The sequence below is a fragment of the Sturnira hondurensis genome, unplaced genomic scaffold, assembly GCF_014824575.4.
Source record: "Sturnira hondurensis isolate 20B ecotype Veracruz unplaced genomic scaffold, ASM1482457v3 Scaffold0006496, whole genome shotgun sequence".
In the NCBI taxonomy this organism is placed as follows: domain Eukaryota; kingdom Metazoa; phylum Chordata; class Mammalia; order Chiroptera; family Phyllostomidae; genus Sturnira; species Sturnira hondurensis.
This window is the reverse complement of record NW_028079127.1, coordinates 9,667,459-9,691,420: the sequence shown is the minus strand read 5'-3', so window position 1 is coordinate 9,691,420 and position 23,962 is coordinate 9,667,459. Positions and strand designations below refer to the sequence as shown.

Genomic DNA, 23,962 nt, shown 5'->3' with positions numbered 1-23,962 from the left:
TACACGGACCTCCTATTCTTCTCATGGGGTTGCTTCCTTTTCTCTCTGCTTATTTATTTGTTTTAGTCCATGGAATCTGAAACGCAAATAAGTAAAAGCAAATGTCAGGGAGTAAGGTAAACAAGGGATTTTCAACATGTCATAATTTCCTTCAATTAAAGTGGGAAAATTTCCTCATTGGCCACAGAAACCCACCTGATTTCAGATTGAGGGATTCAAGTGGTTCCTTGACATCTCTCAGCCTGTTTTCTCCTCAGTAAAATAAAAGATAGTAGCATGGCACTGCTTCCCCTGGGAGTATTTTAAGAATTAAATGAAGTCAAAGGAGTGTTGCTATACAAAGTACTTTACTATTATGTTTATCAAAACAGTAATCAGTGAGTCTAGACCAAAAGCCCAGGGTTTACGCAGACCCCGTCCTGCTGGTAGGGCCTCCGTTGCTTTCTCCGGTTTCTCTTTCAATCTGAGAGGCAGTGTGTGGGATGGTGCAGAGATCACGAGGTTAGAGCTGCGCCCCCTGGGGTGAGTTCCACACCTGGCAGTTATTTGTCTTCCACGCTTCATTTTCTTACCTCTAACATAGAGGTAACTCTACTTCTGCTGGATAGGAGTATTATAAGAATTAAATGAGCTAATATGTTAACAACACTTAGACTAGTTATTAGGAGGTGTTATTTCAGTATTTGCTAATCTTTTTACAACACTAGTTTTCTCACTTCAACCGATCTCTCCTTTTTCTCTACCATGAGGCTCTGCCAGGGGTGTCCAACCTGTGGCCCATGGACCTCATGCGGCCCAGGATGGCTGGGAATGCGGCCCAACACAAAATCGTAGATTTACTTAAAACATGAGATTATTTTTTTTGTGATTACGCATGGCAATATATTTGATGTGTGGTCCAAGACAACTCTTCTTCTTCCAGTGTGGCCCAGAGACACCCAAAGGTGGGTCACCCCTGAATTTTAATACCTTTTGCTTAACATTTGTCTCCACCTGCCTTGACCAGGACTTTCTTTGAGCCCTGGATTCCATCTAATTTTTACACAGTATTAGTTAGTTATTGCTGTGTAACAAAGTACTCCCAGATTGAGTATCTCAAAATAGCAAACATTTATTATCTCACAAAGTTTCTCAGAGTCAGGAATCAGAGATCCACTTAGCTCAGTTCTGGGTCAGGGTTTCTCATGAGGCCGGAGTCAAAGTATTGCCCAGGGAAGCAGGCATGTGAGGGCTTGATTGCAGCTGGAAGACAAGTTTCCGATGTCACTCACATGGCTGTTGGCTGGAGGCCAGAGTTTCTTGCAATGTGGGTCTCTCCACTGGACTGCCTGAGTGCCCTCAAGATGTGACCTGGCTTCCCGCAGATCAAGTGATCCGAACAGAACAAGGCAGAATCCACCTAACCTAGGGTCGGGCAGACCACCAATTCTGATGAATTCCATTGGTTTCATAGCCCAACCCTAACATGTTGTGTGAGAGGGCTACACCTGGGCATGGATACCAGAAGGCGAGGTTCACTGGGACTGTTTTGAAAATCGCCTAACACATACATTTAACTTATTTTTCCTTTAAAACCCACGGTGACTGCTCTGCTACAGTGGGCGCTCATGCGTCATCTACAGAAAGCAGAGGTGGCATGGTGCGGCAGAGTGTGGGTGGCATGGATAGGCGTTGGCTAGACAGAACCGAGTTTGAAATCTGCTACATTTACAAGCTCTGTGGCTGTGAGCATTGACATTATTTCTCTGAGTCTCAGTGCTCTCCTCCTAAAGTTGGCGCAATATCTATTTGTATTGCTGAGAGGATTAACAACATCTACAGAACCCAGATGCTGACCAGTATGAACTGGTGTTGGGTCCATGATAATGTGAATATTATTATCACGTATTAATAAGTTGCTAATGGTTCCTGGATTCCATATAATCATTTGTTAAGTTCATTTGAAATGAATAAAGAACTTTAAGGAGTGAATGAATTAAGGAATTTTTGGCTCCATGGGTGGCTGGGTTAAAGGAGCTTTTCAAAAAATGTCTCTGTGTTTGTGTGTGTACACCTTCTGGTTTCATATAATTCCCGTGCACATCTTGCTTCTTCAGTCTGAAAAAGTGACCCTTTGCGAGGTCTTTCCAGGTCAGTGAATCTCAGCTGTGGTCAGAGGGCACAGGCTAGGGCTGGGCCGTGTTGGAAGCACCCCTGAATGGCTGATGCTGATAGCACTAATCACCATAAGTGGACCTCTTAGCTGGCTTATTTGGGTAGTTTTATCTTCCTTTTGTTAAATTCTGGCCATGTGCTGGACACCATGTTAAACACATTGCTTTTGTTCTCTCATTTAACTTCACATCGAGCCTGGGAGGTAGGTGGCGTTATTGGGCTCATTTTGAAGATGAGGACACTGAGGTTCAGAGACATTAAGAGGTGCCATAGCTGATTGTCACTGACATAAACACCAGTTGCTAATGCTTTAATTTCTCTGAAATTGAGCAGTAAGTTGAATAGTAGAACAAACTATTTGTAGTTCCCAGATCACCCGAAGAGTTTCTGAGTAAGGTCACTTTCGGGGGTTTCCAGTGGGCCTCTCTGACGGATCTAAATGTCTCCTCAAGAAGTCACACCTTTTTTAGGGAGATGGGGTAGCTATAACACTTCCACCCACAAGTTGAAAATAACAATGACACAACTAAGTGACTTGGAATTTTTTAAAAAGCCATTCTCTTTACAGAATTCTCAGCATGTTTGAAATGCATTTAGTACACTTAAGATTTGATGGAGCCAAGACTCAGAGCAGGCCTGTGGACTCCAGGGCTGTGTGCCGTCTCTCGCGGAGTGCTTGGGACTCGCGCCTGGCCCTGGCCTGGCAGCCCTGCGTCCTCGCCCTGTGCAGTCATTGCACTCTCCTCTCTCAGGCCCCGTGCTCTTCTCCTGCTGGAAGCCTGACCCTCATGGGATATATTATGGATGCAAATAAACACAGCTGGGCTGAGGCTTGAAAAACAATTGCTAGAGATTTGTCTTTCTCTGGCTTTTTCTAGTTGCTAGCCTATTTATTTCTTGATTTTTTGATTTACAAAATTGCACCGTTTGTGATTCATTTGCTCTGAGGGTAGGTACACAGCTAAACAGAGACTCTAAAACAAAACAGCCCCAGATGAAGACTAGTGTATCTGAAAAGTGCAATCACCAGCCCAGCAGGCACATTCAGTTGGGGTGAGCTTGAGAATATTCTACTCAGCTCCGTTAGAGAGAGAATTCTATCATTCAGCACAGAACGGTGATGAGAGTCTAACCTCTTCTTTGCATCAAAGCAGAGAAGGGCATTTTTCGGCCACTTTCCCCTCCACGCCACTTCCCCGCTGCCCCAAGTACCACTTGGTCAAAACGAAGCCCTTGGGGACTGAGATTCAGTAATACGCCATGCATTTTAAGGTGTTGAGTAGACACAGATTATGGAATGGATGTGCCTTGAAATAAATGTATTGGGCTCCTAAGCCAGCATCTCTCTTCTCAGGAGGTGTTCTTGGTTCTCTCTTTCTGGCTGGATGACTCAGCAGGAGTCAGCCATAGGTTTACAAAGAACAGGAAGGAGATAGACCATCAGAGAAAAAGGCAGGCTCCCTTGAGTAGAAGTGTTTGGCAGATACTGGGGAGGGGTCTGTGCTCCTCTGCCTCTTACCTCTTGATACCCAATGTTAGAAAATGATCACAGTTGGAAGCTTTCCTGAAAGAAAGGGTTTACTGGAGCATTTGCTAACCAGAAAAAGACCAGGTGCTGGGGCATAAAGTCTAAACCACCAGCAGCGGGGCACAGCGGGGCACAGCGGGGCACAGCGGGGCACTGTGGAGCAGGAGACATGTCCCCTGACTCAGAGTGGATGGGTGCTTTCATACATTATGTGCTGGGGGAGAAAGATGTAAGTTGTTTTGAAAGGATTTGCATTGGCTACAGAGAAGGTGGGTGGGAAAATGTGAAGCAGGGAAGTTCTAGGATAGGTGCATGGTCTCTAAAAAGAAAACATATACTACTTTTTTTCTGTTTTTATTGAATTTATTGGGGTGACAGTACCTAACAAAATTGTACAGATTTCAGATGCACAATTCTACAACACAACATCTGTACATTGAATTGTGTGTTCGCCACCCCAAGTTAAGTCTCTTTCCATCACCATTTATCCCCCCTTTACCCTCCTTCACACCACCCCCAGCAATCACCAAACTTTTGTCCATGTCCATGAAGTTTTTCTCTTGTTTTCTCAATCCCTCTACCCCTGATCCAGTCCCCCCTTTCCTGACAGCTGTCATCCCATTCTCTATCTGTGAGTCTGTGTCTCTTTTGCTTGTTCATTTTGTTCATGAGATTCCACATATAAGAGATCATACAGTACTTGTCTTTCTCCGACTGGCTTATTTCACTTAGCATAATGCTCTCCAGTCCACCCACTATGTTGTAAAACATAAGGTTTCCTTCTTTGTTTCAGCTGCATAGTATTCCATTGTGCAGAAACATTTACTATTTTCGATTGGTTATGGGGCACCATCCTGAACACTTGTGCATAAGCAGGATGCTTGCATCTAGTGGTCGGCTACTACACACCTGAAAATTGATACAAAACTCCCACGAACATTCAGGAATATGAGCAGTCATTCGTTAGCTGCCCCACAGCTATGGACTGGTTAACAGTTCTTGTCTTTCTCTCGCTCTCCAGCCTGCTGTAATTTAACAGGACATCTGAGAATTTTTCTCTGTGTGTATTAGGATTTTCCTACTTCCAGGTAACTGTGACGACGTAGGTTTAGTTTGAGCTGGAGGATTACTTCCCATTGCTGAGTTTTTCCCAGGAGGCACTTGCAATTATTGCAACTTGCAGAAAAAGAACTGAGGTGGCTCCACTTCTCCACCTTTCCAGAAATTTCTGTTGACCTTAGCATTTCTCATTTCATGCCAGGAGACATATGATTTATGGGGCCTGCTCAGTTTCAGAATGTCTTACAGAAAAACATTACTAACAGGAGACGTGAATGCTATATTACTTATTTTAGATAAGCGAATTTTAATTAGAAACAAAACAAATAGAAGACAGAATGAAAGGGAAAAGTTATGCTTCCTTAATAGGGAAAAAAAAACTTTACCTGGGCGGTTGCGAATGTTTATTCTTAATGACATTTTCCTCATCGGTTTCACTGGCAAATGGTCACCTTGATGAATCACGAGCTCCATTGTATGGTGGGACCAAGCTTTAATTTTTTATCTTCTCTGTCTTTTTGAGAAGAGTCACTTTAGAAGGCAAATGTGTCTTCTTCCCGACTGAGCTAATTTGGTCCCATTTCGTTTTCCTCCATTGATTTGCTTTCCCAGGCTTCGAATGAAGCTGAGATCTATGTGGCTGTCTGGGTACATGGTGACTCCTGTGTAAACACTGGTTGTTGATACTTTAATTTCTTTGAAATGGAGCAGTAAATTGAAAAGTAGAACAAAATCAAATATTCGTGGTACTAGGGTCATTTCCCAAATGACTAGAATAGCTTCTGAGGAAGGTCACATTAAGGGTTTTAAGAGTGCCTTTCTGGTGGAATCTAAATATCTTTCCCTGCTCAAGAGGCCACACCCTTTCATTCTTTTTTTTAAAAAAGAATCTGCAGAGCAACTGCTATGTGACATAGGTAGAATCAATCAAGTTGCAAACAAGAGCAACAGAATTCAAAGACTTGGGTTTTTAAAAAGTTATTCTGCTCTGCACAGAATTCTCAGTGTATGTAAAATACACAGTTCTTGTAAGTGTTTAAAAGACATCAGGTTTTATGGGAGAATAATTTTCATGCCAAATGTTTCTCACTACTGGAGTTCAGCTTGATGGTGGAAAGGAAGGGAGCCTGAGGGTTAGTTGCAAAGAAAAATAAAAGGGAAAATTGATTTGGAAAAGGTTTCTCCTTTTCATTTGGGGGACTTGGTGGGTTTTTTAGATGTGCATGAATGAATGCCTCAGTAGGGTGTTGTATGATTATAGCGTGGCTTCCACAGCTGTGAGAAATATTGACACAGTAAGGCCACGTATTACTGACTAGTCCTGGTAAATTCGCACCAAATTCGAATGTACTTCTCAGGGAGGGAGGTATGAGCATTTTTCCTGTAAAGTGGTTTTCACTAACATGAAAGATTAAAATAACTTCCACACATCCTGTCCAAGAGGTAAATGGATTTATATGAAAGTGCTTTTTTGTCATCTCCAGACCTAATCCTGCCCCTGCAGGGAAATGATAAAACTTTACTCATTTCTATACACCCAGAGGAAGAGAACCGCTAGCACTAGGCATTGGCCCTGGTGCTTTACAGATGAAGTGTCTTGTGATCCTCTCAGGGTTGTGCAGTTGTCTTACTCTGCTCAGTTTCAAATGAGGGAGAAGAGACCAAACTCAATGCAGGATGCACGTTAGGTAGGTACTCAGTAACTTGCAGCGAGATGTGTTGGTTAAAGTGGGGTCTCTGGAGGTAGGCATCCTGAATCAGAGTCCCTGCTATGCCACTTACTAGCTGAATGACAATGGGAAGATGACTATGTCACTAAGCCTCAGTTTCCTCAACCATATGACAGGGATACAAACAGTGATTCAATCACCGTAGACAGTGAGCAGCATTTGATATAATCCATGCCCTGTGCTGTTACATTATTGTTGTAGTTAAATGGTTGAATGGACGAGTGCATGCTATTACTAGGGCATGGACTATGGGGTGACTGCATTCCCTCATCCACCCCTGAAAGAGGTGGGAGCACAGCAGTTGCTAACATTCCGTTCCTGTTGGTCAAGATGCAAGATGTGTGGGTTTGAACGTGGGCTCTCCGGGACTCTAGAGCCTGAGGGTCTTCATCCCAGCAGCCTGAGATTGCTGACTGCTCCGGAGTTAAACTCTTTTCGGGATCGCCTTCTTTCAGTTCCACTTCCTTGCGCGTGTTGGGCAGGCACATTTCAGTGAATGCTAGACCCACTCTTGTTCCTGTTGGTATTTAATTTCATGGTAGTTTTGGCAGAAGAAAATCGCTCCTCTTGAATGCGAATAGGGCTTTCTGCAAGGTGAGAAAATGGTGGTAAGCCCTCTCCAGAGGCACAGGTTGAATGAAAACAAATAATTTCCAGGAGCTAAATCTTCTCTCTCCCTGAGGTTCCCTGGGGGCAGTAGTTTATTTTCATTATGCCTGTTATAAAGGCAGCACCAATATTAACAATGGGAACAAAACAAACTCATGTTTCTGCTTTCTACCATCTGAAAGTTCCTTAGGGCCCATAGACTCATTTAGGAAAACTCGTGTGCGCAAAACACATTTGCAAAAGCAAATAAAATATGTGATCACAAATGCTCTTTACCTGACTGGCCTAGGGGACCCACTGAAAATGAGTGTGCGTGTGCCTTGGCCACCCGCTCGCAAAGCTCGCAAAGCGGGCCGCCCAGTCTCCTCACAAAATGAGCCCTTACTGAGCGGTTTGATGTCAGACAACTTGAATGATTTGAAATCTTGGTACACTCAGTTGGTTGTTAAGTTGCTGTAGTAATTTGTAAGTTTCCTTTTTGAAAAATAACATTCAATCATCATGCCCTACGGCTTTGAAAATGTCTTTGAAAGTTCGTTTATTAAGATGCCCAGCATAGGACACAGGTCTGTGTGTAGTGACGTTTGGCTTTTACGACCCTTTGGATTATGTGTGCTGCTCTCTTTCCTCGTAAAAATTTTGGCTACGAGTGTGATGGTTGACAATGCCTAGGAAACCTGAGTTGAGGTAATTGGAAATGAATACACCTTATTTGTAAGCTATGTAATACGTAAGAGTAAATGCAGCTACCAGAAAACATGAAAATCTCAATATCTTTGAGCTGTTTTTTCCATAGCAATCAAAATATATAAAGCAGAGGCGAGGCAAGATGAACACATATCAGACTGTCTGATGCACAAATACGATTTTTCCAACCTTCCAATTTGGGTCTTGTTTTGGCCTGATTGATTGATTTACTGATTCAACAAATATTATTTACTGAACAGCTATGTATTCTTGGCTCTGCTCTGGGTGGCGGAGATGTGAAAACGAACAGGGCAAACAAAATCCCTGCCTTCAAGGAACATGTATTGTAACGGGGGAATAGATTTAGCAGAACAATAATTTTAGAAATTTTACTTTTTTCCCCTCCAGGTATTACATGTCTGCATATTTTAGTATAAACTTATTGAGTGTCCTTTATGGTCTGAATTATGAAATGTAATTTTATCAGATGTGGGAGCCTTAGAGTTTCCTCGTGGACTCTTAGAAATCAGTAGAAAAAAAAGACATTTGCTTTCTGGTATAACTATAAGAAATCCATCCACTCCATTTAGGGGATATATATATATCTATTTCTCCTGGCTCGTGGCCACATTTTTCCCAGTCTCAGGGACATAAGCCATCTTCCGGTTGAATACTCACTGACCACATGGCTCTACTCTAGAGACATCTGACTGCAGGTACAACTATTTCACGACAGTGGTGCCAACCAGCACAGTACTAGATGACATTATGGTGACTGGCATAGTAAGAGTCATAAGGACTAATTGACATTTCTGCACACTGTCACGTCACCTCAGTTGCGAGAAGTGTAACAAATGCTTGGTAACAATTAATAGTACATTTTGTGAATGATAAATATTTCTTTTTAAAATCAAAGTAGGTCAAAATCAGGATTATTTCATAATAATGTGAGAATAACGTCAGTCTCACTGTTGTATACTCTTACGTGCTTTCTCGAATGGGAAGGGAAGAGGATGAATTACAGACAGTTCCTTGGGAACGCTGCAGAATTAGACAATGCATCCCGAGGACTGCGGCTGCAGTGCCTGGGCCTCACAATTCACGAAGGAACAAAGACAGAGACTTCCTGCCTTCATTTCCCAGTAATCTTTCTACAAAGGCCCCAGCCAGACCCTTAGAGGAGCTGCTAATTGCTGATGAGTCCCAGAGTTGATGGCTTTTACACTCACCTCTTCTTATTTCCCTGCTGCCACCCCCAGGTGGAAATGTCAATCAAGAGAGAAATGTCTAAGATGGGGAAGGAGAGAAAAGATGAAGCAGAGATGAGAGGGGCAAGTCTACTCCAGGCAGGCGAACAGCCCTTGAATAAGTAAGGCGTCTCCTGCCCCTAGGAACATGAAATAAAATAAAATAGAAAATGAGTTCATTCCTAATCATTTCTATCAGATTCACACATTCTGTTAACCAATTTTGTTTACCTTCTGTCCTACTTAGTCCTTGCCACCGAGGAAATCCAGATGTTTTCAAAGGACACAATCTATGTTGTGTTCCAGCCAGTCTTATTATCTTGATGTAAATATTATCATTTGCAGCCTGTCACATCTTCCTCCACTGAACAGGGGAATTGTTTCCCGGCACTAGAGTTTCTCTAAAGGTAACACAAGCAGCAAAACTGCATCTCCTGTTAGGAATTCTAGCAGCAAGGACTCCAGGGGGCAGCCAGGACATACCACCATAATCAAATATTTTCCAATCCTCCCCAGTTGAAAATGTAAAAAAGCATGTATAAGAAAAATAGCTTGCTGTTGGATCTGCCGGAGGAGGAGATCAAACAAATAGTTAAATAAAAGGCAAGCATTGTTGATTATTCATCTGGCTATACAAAGACCCCAGCATTTCAACCTCAGTGAGGTACATGTCCCCGGATTTTCGCGTCGAAATGCAGTTGTTGGACAACTTTCTTCTAACCAGCTCAGTACTTACAATGCGCTCAATGTACCTGCCCCCAGTTAGGTTTTTTTTTTTCAATATATGGCTGCCTCTCATGAATCCCCTGCTGGGAACTGGCCTGCAACCCAGGCATGTGCCCTGGCTGGGAATCGAACCGCGATCGTGTGGTTCGCAGGCCCATGCTCAATCCGCTGAGCTACACCAGCCAGGGCCCAATTAGGTTTGTCTATGTACTTCCTGTCCTCTCCTCTCTGCAGGGACAAGACAGACTTTTCAGAATCATCTCCCTCCCTCTAGGAAGAGGGGGATTTAGCCTTACAGGTAGAAAGATGCCTTCCACAGTCTTCAGGATTTTAAAAGAATGTTTTTAGTTATCTCTGAGCAACACAGTGCACCAAAGAGTTTTCCCCGTTGTCAAGGCCAAATCCCCATCATGACCATTTTAGTCCTTTTCCTGGTACGTCTTCACTGAGCCCTGGGTCCTTGTCATGTTTACAATGCCTTAGCATTTAGTGACATCTGTTTTTATCCAGTGAATTAAAAATCTGCGAATAATAATTTTGGTAGTTGTTGAGAATTCTGGACCCCAACTAATTCCATTTAAATGGAGGAACTCCCTAGAGATCTAATGATAATGTTCACATATAATTAGTTTGTTGACAAGTCTCGTCTTGTTGGGGTTTATGCCTATGTAAAACGGTTTTATTTTCCCTTCTCACTGCGTTCAACTGTATAGTGTTGAATTCTACTTTCCTGCTGGGAAGCTAGTTCCTTAGCAACGTCTAATTTCCTGTCATTTTCAATTATTAGTGTGGTCTCATTTGGGTATTTAAGACCTAGTCCTGTTCATTTAAAAGAAGATTAATATCAAACTTGATTTAGCATGTATCCTCTCTCCACCTCAGTTATTGGTAGTTGTGTGTGTGTGTGTGTGTGTGTGTGTGTGCACCCTGGTTCTGAGGCACATTTTCTTCCTTGTGGGACCTACTTCCTCTGAAGTTGGGACTAAGAAGAGGGAAGGGAGATATTGAGGAGTTTTTACAGCATTGTTAAAATGTCATAGGTGGGCAGGCCTTGGGCCACACCCACCCTGGTCCAGACAGCTTTTTCTGATGGGGTGGACTCTGTTGGAATGGTATCTGCATAGTGTTATGCATAGTTTTCTTGGGGCAAGACCATTCCCTCCACCTCTGCGCCTGCAGATATGAGCCCTGCCTCCCCTCGGCCTTGTCAGTGGTCACATCGCCAACCTCTTCTTCAGGGTGGGCGGGCTGTCGCTTGGGCACTCCTCACACACCTGCCCTTCCGTGCTTCTTCCTCAAAGGTGATGGAGAGCCCAGAACATTCTTCTGCCTTCTGAGGACTGAGCACACTGAAGGGGTGGGGCTTCCCTACCTTCTTCCCAGGCATGCCACATTGGAGCCCATGGAAATCTCTAGATTTCCCTGGGCACCTGGCTCCACCTTCATTCACATGAACCTCAAAGTTCAGATGACACAGGCAAGGATCCCTTCTCCTCCCCACAGCGGGTCATACTCCTAGGCTTCCAGACATCCTCTCAGAACTGCGTCTCTACTGCTCCCCTCTGCTGACCGCATGAGGGACCCTCTCTGCTTCCGTCGCTCCGCAGGGGTCCAGACCCCACTTCTCTCAGGCATCCACAGTCCGTCTAAATGATTCTCATGGCTCAGCCTGCCCTCCTCACTCAGGGAAGGGGAAAGAACCTGCCCTTTTTCTCAACCCCTGGTCTCCCCATAATCCCACGCATCTCCTGTTCCCTGTTAGACAGGTGGGTGCGGTCTGGGGTGGGCAGGTTGGTCGGAGAGGACTTGGTTGGTGGCAGGGCCATCCCTGCTGCCTCTCACCAAGGCCTGCAGGGAGATGGTTGGCGCCAGCTGCTGGGGGCTATCTCTAGAATGTGGAGATATAAAATGACTTTAGTTTTGGACCAGAAGAGCGTTTTAGGATGTCGAAACACACGTTTTATATCTTGTATCCACAGATAGATGCGTAATAATACGTGGGTGTCTATCCTAGGCCCTAAAAAGGCCGGATGCTGCTCTGTCACCTTCACGTCCAATTCACAAAACCTCACAGACCCAAAGTACAAAGAAGTGCACTCTATCCTAATTTTTCACCATGAGTACACTTTTTATTTTTCCAAAGGTCAAATTTCAAATGTAGAAAAAACACACTGGATCCCTGTATTCCTTCTTCCCCAAGCACACGTGCCCTGGTGGGGAGCCCAGAACTGCATCCCAGACTTATTGAGAAAGTTAGATCAGTAAATAAATGGGAGAGTATCGACAAAATCCTGTGACCTACAAATACATGCTAGCATTCAAATAATGTGCTTATATATAATTGTACATGAGATTTTTACATATGAACACACTTGCCTATAGGCCATATTTTAGTCTGGTATGTGAAAGTAAGTTGGTGTCTGGAATACATTTTTTATTTCATTGGTATATATTGTACCAATCAATGAAGACCACAGCCAGTCTTGAGTGAGACTAATTCATTGTTAAAACTGACACTATGATTTTAGGCAAATAGCTTAATCTCTCCGAGTCTCAACTTCCTCGTCTGTGAGTGGAGATGATAACAGTGTCTACCTCACGGAGCTGTTGGAGAATCAAATGGACCAATTCCTATAAAAACACTTATCCTTAAAATTACCTGGCACTATGGTCAGCTCTCAGAGATGAGCTATTATTACATACTGGTATTAAGTAGATAAACAATGGGAAACTTCTTATTTGTTTCTATGTTTCAGATGTTTTAAATAGAAATTAAATGGATAAAACTAGCCTTTACTTTGTGATGAAGCTGATTTTTAAATATTTACCTCAAAGATTACCTGGGGTAAGGGCTAGAGTAGTGTGAGAAATCTCTTGATATGACTGGAGCCAGATTTCCCTGCGATTGATCAGGGTAGCAATTGGCCAGGATTCATGCCATTCTGCGCCAGCCGTTCATTCAAAAGAGCAGGCTGGCACCACTGAGAATGTACGTGACGGTCCGTACTACCCAGACTGTGGCCTGGACACTCAATACTAAGTAACAGAACCGCATACCTCTTTCTTTCNCTTTGTGATGAAGCTGATTTTTAAATATTTACCTCAAAGATTACCTGGGGTAAGGGCTAGAGTAGTGTGAGAAATCTCTTGATATGACTGGAGCCAGATTTCCCTGCGATTGATCAGGGTAGCAATTGGCCAGGATTCACGCCATTCTGCGCCAGCCACTCATTCAAAAGAGCAGGCTGGCACCACTGAGAATGTACATGACGGTCCGTACTACCCAGACTGTGGCCTGGACACTCAATACTAAGTAACAGAACCGCATACCTCTTTCTTTCCACCCTGGCTCACACTTGTTTCCCTTCTGCTGCTTCCTGTTGGCTGCATGCAGCTCCCTTTGGAAGGCTGCACGTTTGCAGGCTGGTATCAAAGGAAAAAAGTTTGACTTCATGATTCTTTCCAAATGACTTCTCAATATTTCACTTGTGGTTTCAGCTTCAGCGCTTTCTTAACCTTCCCACTGTGCAAGCCCTTATTAGCTTTATTGGCGTACCTGACTCAAATTGATTTCGTTGAATTTTCTGGACCGTTTATATATTTATTTCCTTACGTCCTTTCTATTTTTATCTGCCCATTTCGAGCTTTCATTCTAAATTTATTGCAGATGCTATGTCTTAGCAATCCTGATCTTCTCAGCAAATATTTGTCAGGTTGTAATTTTTTTATTTGTTATCAGCAGCCAAATGTAAACAATGCTTATCTTGTCCTAATTTAGTTTGTACAAGCCCTACTCTTGTTACTGAGAAAAAACAAATGTTAATTTCTGGTTCTCCCCTCCCTGTGTTACTCTCTCATCCTTCAAGTACTGCAGTTAATTTTTTAAAAAAATGGGGCGTTGGGAACCGTCTTTGCACCTGAACTTTAAACAAAAAGCATTTCAGCAAGAACAGTGAAGCAGAGGGTTGGGGGCAGGTGGCAGTTTGCTAGTCCACTCTCCCCGATGTACTCCTTTCCCATTTTACCTGGGGGTGGGTGGGGCAGGGCGGGGCTGGTCCCAGCTTGTGGCAGGTGCCCCACGGCATCCCTGAGTGGCAGTTGCTGCCTGTGCCCAGGTTTTTGTGGTGGCTGCTGCCACAGGTTGGATTATGTAGGCTGTGGAGCAGAATTCCCAGTTTTGTGTGTCTGTAGTAGGACTTCCGTATCTTGTGTGTATGTATTTGCTGGCTGCAGGGGCAGAATTGTGGGCGAGTGGCAAGGGTAGGCAGAGGGGAGTGCTGCAGGGGGCTGCTGAGCATATTGTGAGAGGGTTTCTCAAATCCTAATTTCACTTTTCAAATAGGTGTTTTAATCAGAGGCTCAATTCAGATTCTGGTCCCTCAAGCAAAAGTTTGCTGAAGCTCATGTCTGTGCTCCCCTCCGTCTACTGGTCCCAGGCCGCTCAGGAGTCGTGCTCCCTGCTCATGGCTGCCGGCTGCTGTTAGAACAGCATTTTGTTCTCTCCTTTCTTTCTGTCTGGGAACTTGCAGGTCATACCTGGCCCACAGGGCTCAGCTGATGTTGTGCTTCCTCCAGGAAGCTCTCCCTGACCAGTCCAGCCCAGGGCCACCTCTCAATGGTCTAAACCAGGCATCAATGAGCTACTGCTTATGGGGCCAGATCTCACACACTGCCTGTTTTTGTAAAGAAACTTTTGTTAGATCATGTAGCTACGCACCTGGAAACTACTAAAAATAATATTGAATGTAAATCGTAATCGAAAAACAGCATTAAAAAACACATGGCTAATATTTAAAGAAACTACATTAATTTGTTTACGCACTGGCTATGGCTGCCCTCCAGATCCAGTGGGAGAAGTGAACAGTTGTGACAGAGACTACAGAAAAAGTCTGGGACCCTCTCCTTAACCGAGAGGGCTTAATGCCTGCCTCTCGCAGCATGTGTGATAAATGTTCCTATTTCGCAGCTTGCAAAACTCTCAGTTTTAAATTTAACACAGCCTTTTAGTATTTCCCAGATATTCTGCAAACTGAACAAATAATCTTAAAATGGCACTTGGAGATTGGGTGAGCTCCCCACAAGGGACCCAGAGAACCCACAGGCAATTTTATTTTCAAAAGACAACATTCATTTGTCACTGCTGTCAGGGGACTGCAGATAAGGCCTTCAGAGCACAGCTCTGTGCCTGAACTTCCTTCCAGACCAGAGCTCACACTCGTTACTGATCTCAGTGTAGGAGCATAAATCTGATCAAATTTCCATACGAATGTGTGAAGATGTCACTTAATCGAATCATTTCTATGGAGTCTCAATACACACATAATTTTAGAAGGTTAGAACTTACTTTAAAATGTAATACTAATGGGATCTTCCTGGACACTCGGGTGCTCTACTTTGCAAGAATCCTGCTTGCAGTGGGTATGAAGGTGAGAATACGCTTAACGCAGTGACTCACAGCTAGCTTTATTCACTTGTCTTCTCTCCTGGCCAGCGGTCAGCCCATCCCCAGGGTGGAGTACACAGAGGAAGAAACGAAAACTTGGGGCGTTGTATTCCGGGAGCTCTCCAAGCTCTATCCCACGCACGCCTGTCGGGAGTATTTGAAAAACTTCCCTCTGCTGACTAAATACTGTGGCTACAGGGAGGACAACGTGCCCCAACTTGAAGATGTCTCCGTGTTTCTGAAAGGTAAGGCTTCACACAGGCTTGCCTCCTGGCCCGTATCCTCATTGGCCACCGAGGACACACCTCTTCTCTTCTCTGATTCTGACCCTGACCCTTGTGCCTCCCTCCTACAAGGCCCCTGTGCTTATAGCGGCCTGATCTGAATAATCCAGGATCATCTCTCTTCATCTCCAGATCCTTAACCTAATCACACCTGCAAAGTCCATTTTGCCACATACAGAAACATATTCACAGGTTCAGGGGACTTAGACATGGAAGTCCTTTGAGGGCCATTATCCAGCTTACCATGGTCTCTAAGTATTGCCACATCTAGCTTTGCGACCTTTTGTGAATCTGTCCTTTTCTTCCATTTCCAATGCTATCACCCAAACAGAGGTCCCCATCATTTTGTAACCTGGATGCCTGTACTCTCCCACCCACTGCATCTAGATAAAGCTCCCAAAGCATCACTTTCTTCTGACCTCTCTGTTCAGAAGGTATCAGGGCCCCTCCTTAGGTTTTATTCGGGCTGGAAAACTTTTTTCCTCCCGTAATGCCAGATAGTAAATATTTTAGGCTTTGTGGGCTAAGAGGCAAAATTGAGGCCATTATGCAGGTACTTATATGCCATTGAAATGTGACTGTTAGAGAATACAAAAACTATTCCTAGCGCATGGAGTATACAAGACCAGGGAGCTAGCTGCATTTGGATGATAGGTCGTGGTTTGCTGATCCCTGGTTCATACTGTCAAGTTCTGAACTGCTCAGCCTCAATTCGTGACCCAGACCCAGCTTTCCAAGTTTGTCTCCTGCCATGACTGCTGCACGGTTCTAGCCTCTGTTCTAGCTGCTCGCTACTCCTTTGCTTAGGCTCTGCCGTTTGCTAGAAGAGCCCATCCATTTTCACCTACTCGACTTCTACTTACTTTTCAAGAGCGAATCCTGCCTCCTCTCTGAATCCTGATCGTAACAGCCACCATGACCTCCCTGCTCCGATTTAGTTTATTCCATGTGCGTAGCAGGGGAGAGAGAGACACGGGCTGACAGCCGGTGCCCTGAGAACCACGCCTGGCACAGTGGGAGGGTGGACATCATCAGTGACGTCTATTATTGAGGGAACGAGGTCGAGAGTCAGCACCCATTTACATAATGCCTTATGTTATGGTTTATTATTATTCTTTTAAAATTAAATTTATTAGGGTGACATGGGTCTACAAAATCATACAGGTTTCACAGGTACAACTCACCAAACATCATCTACACATTGCATCGCATGTCTACTGCCCCAAGCATAGTCTCTTTCCATCCCCTTTTACTCTGCTTTGGCCAGCTCCACCTACCCCCTACTCGCCTTGTGTCATTATTTAATTAGATTATATTTTCCCTCACAGACCTGTGTCTGAGGTGTCCCTGCTTGTCTGCCATGGCGTGATCTGCATGTTATGTATTTACCTTGGACTTGCATGCTCATATGGGGGATCGCTTTTCCCTACATTGTTTCTCAACCCCCAGTACTTGGAAAACCACCTGGTGACTTTTGCTGTGTCTGTCTCCCAACTGAACATTTTTATTACCAGGGGTGGTGTAATGTAGCACGGATTCTGGATGACTCTGCCTTCTTCCAGTTCCTAGCCATGTGACTTAGATGAATTCCCTTCACCTTTTTGTGCCTCTGTCTTTCTTCTCTGCAATGAAGATAATACTTTTATCTACTTCATGAGGGGGTGGGAGGGAAACGAATTAATATAACTTGAAGCCCTAACATTATTGTCTGACACAGATGAGGCCCAGCGGAATCTTAGTTCCTGTTACTGTGGTCCTTGCTGCTGCCGACAGTGCTGTTTTCCCGCCCTCTGAGCTGGGCGCCGGGAGTGCAGCCGGCATCGCTCACGGCACACAGCAAGCACAGAGTCCATGTGTGTGGTTTTTGCTTTTAACCGATTGACTTTTAAAATACCTAATTTATTGGGAAAAAAAAACTTTTTAAGCAATGGTGTCTGTAAAATCAAAGTGATGTGATAGATACATATTTAAAAATTTATATAAAATAAATTACACAATTATTACAATAAAGAATATTCCTTTGTGTACCACCACTTGTGTCCTACATGTGGTGTACACTGACTTAACTGACATAAGTTGAAGAAGAAAATACGATTATTTATTTTTTTGGGGAACAATCCAAAATGAAAGCTTTGGAACAAGCATAAAACTGTTAGAATTACAGGGAGGCCTGAGGGCAGGGTTATTCCCATGTAGATGCCAGAAACTCCAGGGGGATTTGTTTCATAAGCTTCATTGTTTTTTGTTTTTATAAACCATTTCTGAGCATTCTAAGGTACTCCCCTAATGAGGGGAGGTTTTTGGAAAGGGAGCCCTGAGTATGCAGGTATCTGAGGCAAGCGTAGCCTCCTGTTGGAAATGTCCTGGGCCTTCATGAGAAGGAAGCTGTGTGTAGCCCCTAAACTGGGAACGCTGATTATCCATTCACCGCCTAAGTGAGTTAACAGTATAGAGCAGTTTCATAAATTCTATTCTATTCTGCTTATTTTATTCTCTCTTACAATAGACCAATAAAGCACACAGAGCTTTAGTATATCTCTTCAGATTGTGGTAATTGATGTGGCTATTTTCATAATATCACGGAGAATAGCAGTACGGAGTGAAGGAGTTGGGTGGTATTGACAAAAGAAGGCTGGAATGGGAACTGACCCACGGTGCCGGGAAGGGAGGGGTTAGCTCTGTTAACTGACTGCACTGTAGAAAGGGACCAGCTAGAGCGAAATGAGCCAGGCGGGGAAAGACAAATACCCTATGATCTCACCTTTAACAGGAATCTGAACAACAAAACAAACAAACAAGCAAAATACGACCAATGACACTCAATTACGGAACAGGCTGGCAGGGTCCAGAGGGGAGAGGGGAGAGAATCATAGGGAAAAAGGCGGGGGGGGACTCACACGAACAAGTATAAAGGACACATGGACGATAACTAAGTGTGGGGGACGGAAATGGGAGGGAGGTGGGGAGCACTGGGGGGTGGGCAGGGCAGGGAATATAAAACAGAAAACTGTACTTGAATAAGAATTAAATAAAAATGAATAAATAAATAAATAAATAAATAAATAAAGATACCAGCTAATATGTGGTAAGCATCACTTTAGATTGTCATCTTCTCCTGTGTGTTGAGCTTTCTTTTCTAATTTGACTTCTGAATTTAAATCCTTTAGGTATATTTTCACTTTTTCTTCCATTTTCATAAATGTCTTGTTCCTCTGGAAACCATGATTTGACAGTGTCGTTTTGTGATCAGATGGCACAAATGTGACAGCTGCTAACAGTGGAGTTGATCCTTGAACAACATAGGGCCCTGTAGGGGTCTGGTTTGTTTTAGTCTGGCCAGTGTGACTCAGCTCCGTATGGAAAACTACAGAAGCAAAATGGTGGGCAGGAGCCAGACCTTCAAACTGAGTTTTCCCGTGGGAATCAGACCTAGAAAATGCATACAGACCGTTATGGCTTGCTCTTGGTAAAACCCCATCACCCTGGTCCAAAACAGCAAATGTGTATTGTCTATCTTCTAGGCAACAACAAATGTGTATTGTCTATCCACAGCTTGTGTAAATTTGCCCAAGGACAGAGTTAACTGGCTCATCACCATTCCCCTCTGCATGTTATTTTCATTTCCCTGATTGTACCTAAAATGTAGCCTATAATATTCTATGTAATAGATAATAAATCTTTCTCTGATGTAAGACCCGAGGAAAACAATAAAAGCCTGTCTAGGCAAGGGTCAAGGCGCTCTCCTCTTGAGGGAGTGGCCAAGGCATCCATAGGCACTCTCCCCTTGAGAGAGTAGTTGTGCCTGTTCCCCTTTTCCACACAGGATTGTTGTCACCTGCGCATTCATTCTTGTCCTCAGACACAACAGGTGGACCTGCTGGCCGGAGTCCACCACAGGGGCCCCCCGCACAGCTGAAAATCCATGTATACATGGACTTCACAGTTGGCTCTTCCCACCCAGGACTCAACCATCTGCAGATGAAAAATAGTATTTTTGATCTGTGGTGGGGAAAATGTAGCTGGGAATGTAAAAATGGTTTTTCTGATCCACATTTAGTTGGATCTGCAGTGTGAAAACTGTAGAGAGGACAGGTCAACTGCATTTGTTGAAATAAACCCATGTATAAATGAATATATATACATTCATTTACACCCATGTGGCTCAAGGGTCAACTGTATAAGTCATTCAATTGTCAAGAGTTTTAGGAGCTTCATTACTTTGTTTCTAGAACATTCTTGTAAATAATAGGAAGCCCTGCTTGGGCCCCAGGTCCTGTTGGCTTATGATTTAATAGACTCTTTATGATGTCTCTTTAGAAAGATCTGGCTTCACGGTGAGGCCAGTGGCTGGGTACCTGAGTCCCCGAGACTTTCTGGCAGGACTGGCCTACAGGGTGTTCCACTGCACCCAGTACATCAGGCATGGCTCGGACCCCCTCTACACCCCAGAACCGTGAGTACCCACACTGGGAGCGTGGGCTGGATGGAGACCCCACACTGTGAAGTAGTTAATGTTCACTTTACTTGAAAGTGACTTAGGCTTCTTTTCCTTCTAAGTTCACTCATCTAGCTAGTGAGAGGCAAAGCCCTCACCTAGGGAAGGAAGAAGTTACTGAAAGACCAGACTCCTCAGCTATGTCTACAGGGCCTCTGATAGTCTCTCTCCAGCTTGTCTCTCTTACTTTATTCCAACACTGAACCTTTCATTTTGGCCAGGCTGTTGATGGCATTGCTCCTTAAGCCATGTATAGTTTTTATAAAGCCATGATCCCTATAGACAGGACAGTGTTGCATTGAAGAAGCAGGGCTCATACCAAAAGTCCAATGAGAGGATAATTCCTGCATTGCAGGCTCTACCCTCATCAACTCATTTAATCCGCATAGCAATGCTGTGTTGTAGGTACTGTTATTATCTCCACTTTACTGATGAGGAGATGCAGGCACAGAGGAGCAAAGTAAATGCGGACGCATGTGTCTCTCCCACGAGGAAGCTCCTCTCATGCTAAGCAGGTTACACATACACAACAACTCTTACCACTAATGCCCTCTCCCTTCATCTTTATATCACCCCCAGACTCTGAACTCTGAGCTGTTTTTCCCTGCTGTCCTAGTTTCTTGAACACTCCCCCAGGCCTACCCACCACCTCTAGATTCATATGTGGTTTGTGATTCTTTGTCTTCTTCTTAATCCTCACCTAAAATATGTTTATTGATTTTAGAGAGAGAGGAAGGAAGGGAGAGAGAGAGAGAGAGAGAGAGAGGAATATTAACATCAGAGAGAAATATCAATAGGTTGCTTCCTGAACATGCCCCAACTGGGGATCAAACCCACGACCTAGGTTATGGGCCCTGACCAGGGATTGAACTTGAAACCTTTTGGTGTATGAGATGATGCTCCAACCAATGGAACAACACAGTCAAGGCAGGGTTTGTGATTCTTCTTTGGCTCTGTCACCTTTCTGCAAGAGAATTCATCTTTGTGACTTTTAACCTTCCTCCCCTGGACAATGGGTGGGATAAAAGCACAGAGAGAAGCAAGTGCTGCGGCTGCACGGCTCTGTCACGGGTGGGGACAAAGGGTAAGCTGGGAACCTCTCCTTGTTCATGATCGTCCTCATGACACACAGCATTGTATAGTCTCTCTGTGTGAAACACCCCGGGTCCCTTTTCTGAACCTACTGAATTTTCCGCTGCCTTCTAGGTGTACACGAGTTTCATCTTCTTTGATCTTGCCATCCTGTGCACAATCACTCCTTCCTCAGAAAGCCTGCCATTTGCCTTCCTTATTTTCCATCTGCTCCATGCATTTAACGGTGCTATCTTTTAACATGTTAAACTGTGTCCTACATCTTCCTTGAAATCATAAACTACTTGAGTGGTCTGAAGCATATATTTTGTGTGTGCTTTAAAAGTTGCACAAATGTTTATTAGAACACTATGTGCATAGATTGTCTTGGAACAAGACACAGTACCCGCCCTGCTGGAAGAATGGGGCATAAAATGGTCAGCATAGAAACAGATAGATCAGTGATTGCGAACATTCTTCATCTCATGGCACATATAAACTATTTACTAAATTCTGTGGCACACTAAAAAATATTTTTCCTGATTTGACAATAAAAAAACAAAGGTGGGATTTTGATTTGTTCACATTGAGTAGCTATTGTTATGTTGGCTGTTGTCATTTTTTTATTTAACAATCTGAAAGAAAAGAGGCCAGTGCCCCTGACTAAATGGTCAAGTATTGCATGTTTAACAAATTCTTGCCGCACACCAGTTGAAAATCACTGAGATACACAGATAGATAATATGGTATCAGGTATGAGTGCTATTATATGCTAAGAATGATGTGGAGATGAATATAGCAGGGTGAGGAAAGGAAGAGTGATGTGAAATACTTTTTAGGATTGGATATTAGGGTAGCCTCTTGGAAGGTGACCAGACTATATATGGGGAGGGGTGGGCGCATTCCAGGTGGAGAGAGAAGAGCAAAAGCAAAGACCCCCTTCAGCTCTATTCAGATGATGTCTAATCCTAACCTTACTCTAATTCACCACCTATTTGTAATAATGTGATTTATAATAAGAAATACACATTTGGTCTTTGTCTCCATTTCTAGTAAAAAGCTTCTAAAACCTTCAAAATTCCTTTGGTGAGAGAGATAATGTTGTCTCTTTCTATATTAATGAGGTGACTTTTGGAAAGCCCTTAGTCATCTAAGAAAGTGAGCTGGTTATCATGGGATCCAACCCTGTGATTGGAGGGTTGGAACTTTCAGTCCCACCCTCCTGGCCCCTAGAGAGCAAAGAGGGGTTGGAGGTTGACCCAGTTGCCAATGGCCAGTGATTTAGTCAATCATGCCTGTGGAATGAAGCTTCCACAAAATCTCAAAAGGATGGTGTTCATAGAGCTTCCGGGAAGCTCTTCACCCTTCCCACGCACATCGTTCCACACATCTCTTCAACAGGAAGTTCATCTGTATAACATATTACATTCTTTTATAATGAACCAGTAATCTGTTAAGTAAAATGTTTCTGAGTCTGTGAGCTATTCTATCAAACAAATCAAACCTGAGGAGGGAGTCGTGGAAACTTCTGATTCATAGCCAGTCAGTCAGAAGCATAGGGAACAATCTGGACTTACAACTGCTGTCTGAGACCCAAGGCAGTGATTGTTGGTACCTCCAATCTAACGCCAGTATGTCCAGAGCACAGGTGACAACCCTGACTTGTGACTGGGGAGGACTTGTAGGACTGAACCCTGTAGAATTTTTGCTTTCCTTGGGTAGATAGTGTCAGAACGGAGTTAAACTGTAGGACACTCAGCTCGTGTCTGAGAATTGCTCCTTGTCTGTGGATTTGTTGAAACTGGATCCAGGGACCCAAAAGACCTCTGCTCTTTAGGCCACGGAAGCTATCACTTTGCCTACGATGCTGCTTTACTTAAATAACCTTGTGATTAATGGGCTGCCAGGGACTTGCCTGAGAGCAGAGAGCCCTCGGAGGTTCAGGCAGTTAAGGAGCTGATGGGCAGAGATGGCAGCTGAGCTTCCGAAGTCCCCCTCCTCCTTTTTGGTGGGCACGAGGCTCACTGATCGGGTGGGTCCCTGCAGAATCACCGCATTGTTTTTTTTAGCCCTTTCCAGCTTCCCTGAACGTGTGTTTAGGGTAAACAAAGGTTACTTATAGGACTCAAGACATTTGGAAAAGAAATGCTTCTTAGAGTGGAGTTAGGGCTCCAAGGAGTGTTGTCAGAGTTAGAAAGGCAATCTCTAAATCCAGTCCAGAGGGCTTGCAAATGGCCCTGTTTACAAAGAGCAGGCACTTTGTTAGTTCCCTTTGAATACCTGGCCCTCCTGAGACCGGTGATAGCGTGCCAATGGGTGCACAGAGAGAAAGAGCAAAGAAATGAGATTTTAGTTCCAGAAGTCTATAAAATTTTGGGATAATGTGTTACATTTTTACCAACGTACTTTCAGCCAATTCATTCAGCAAACATTTATGTGCAATGTTAGCAGGGAGATGCAGTGGATTCAAATATGAATAAAATATAGCAGGTATGTTTTAAAGCAGCCCACATTCTGGCAAGGGAGATAGAAACATAAATAATTGTAAAGGGCTGTGGTAGGACTCTAATGGGGCTGTGTGAAAAGTCTGGAGGAACAGAGAGGAGAGAACAGTCCCCAAAGGCTTTTTCACAGGAGGTATAACTGAGTGGAGGTCTGGAAAGGAGGCAGGAACTTCTTTTGGGGATAAGGCAGGGGTGTGGAGGGAAGGGGACACTTTCAAGTCAAGGAAATAGGAAGTGCAAGGCTGTGGAGGCATGCAAGGGGCAAAAATGATCGAGGCTCGCTACACCCGAGTGGCCAGAGCCTAAGTTATGTATTAGCGATGAAATGCTTTTTCAGTCCTCAGTGGAAATGGTCCTTTGTCAGACTAGGCCCTTTGTGCTGAATTCTGTAGGCAGTAGGGAGCTATCCAGGGTTCTCAGGGATG

The 23,962-nt window shown here is 43.9% G+C and overlaps 1 protein-coding gene across 1 annotated transcript in view; it reads left to right on the top strand.

Moving 5' to 3' along the window:
- The window catches only part of TPH2 (tryptophan hydroxylase 2), a 103,590-nt gene that overhangs the window by 25,694 nt on the left and 53,934 nt on the right, over positions 1 to 23,962 (top strand). Inside the window, exons 6-7 of the mRNA XM_037049433.1 lie at positions 15,232 to 15,428; positions 19,785 to 19,920. Of these exons, the coding sequence (XP_036905328.1) occupies positions 15,232 to 15,428; positions 19,785 to 19,920 (333 nt within the window). The remainder of the gene's footprint in view (positions 1 to 15,231; positions 15,429 to 19,784; positions 19,921 to 23,962) is intronic.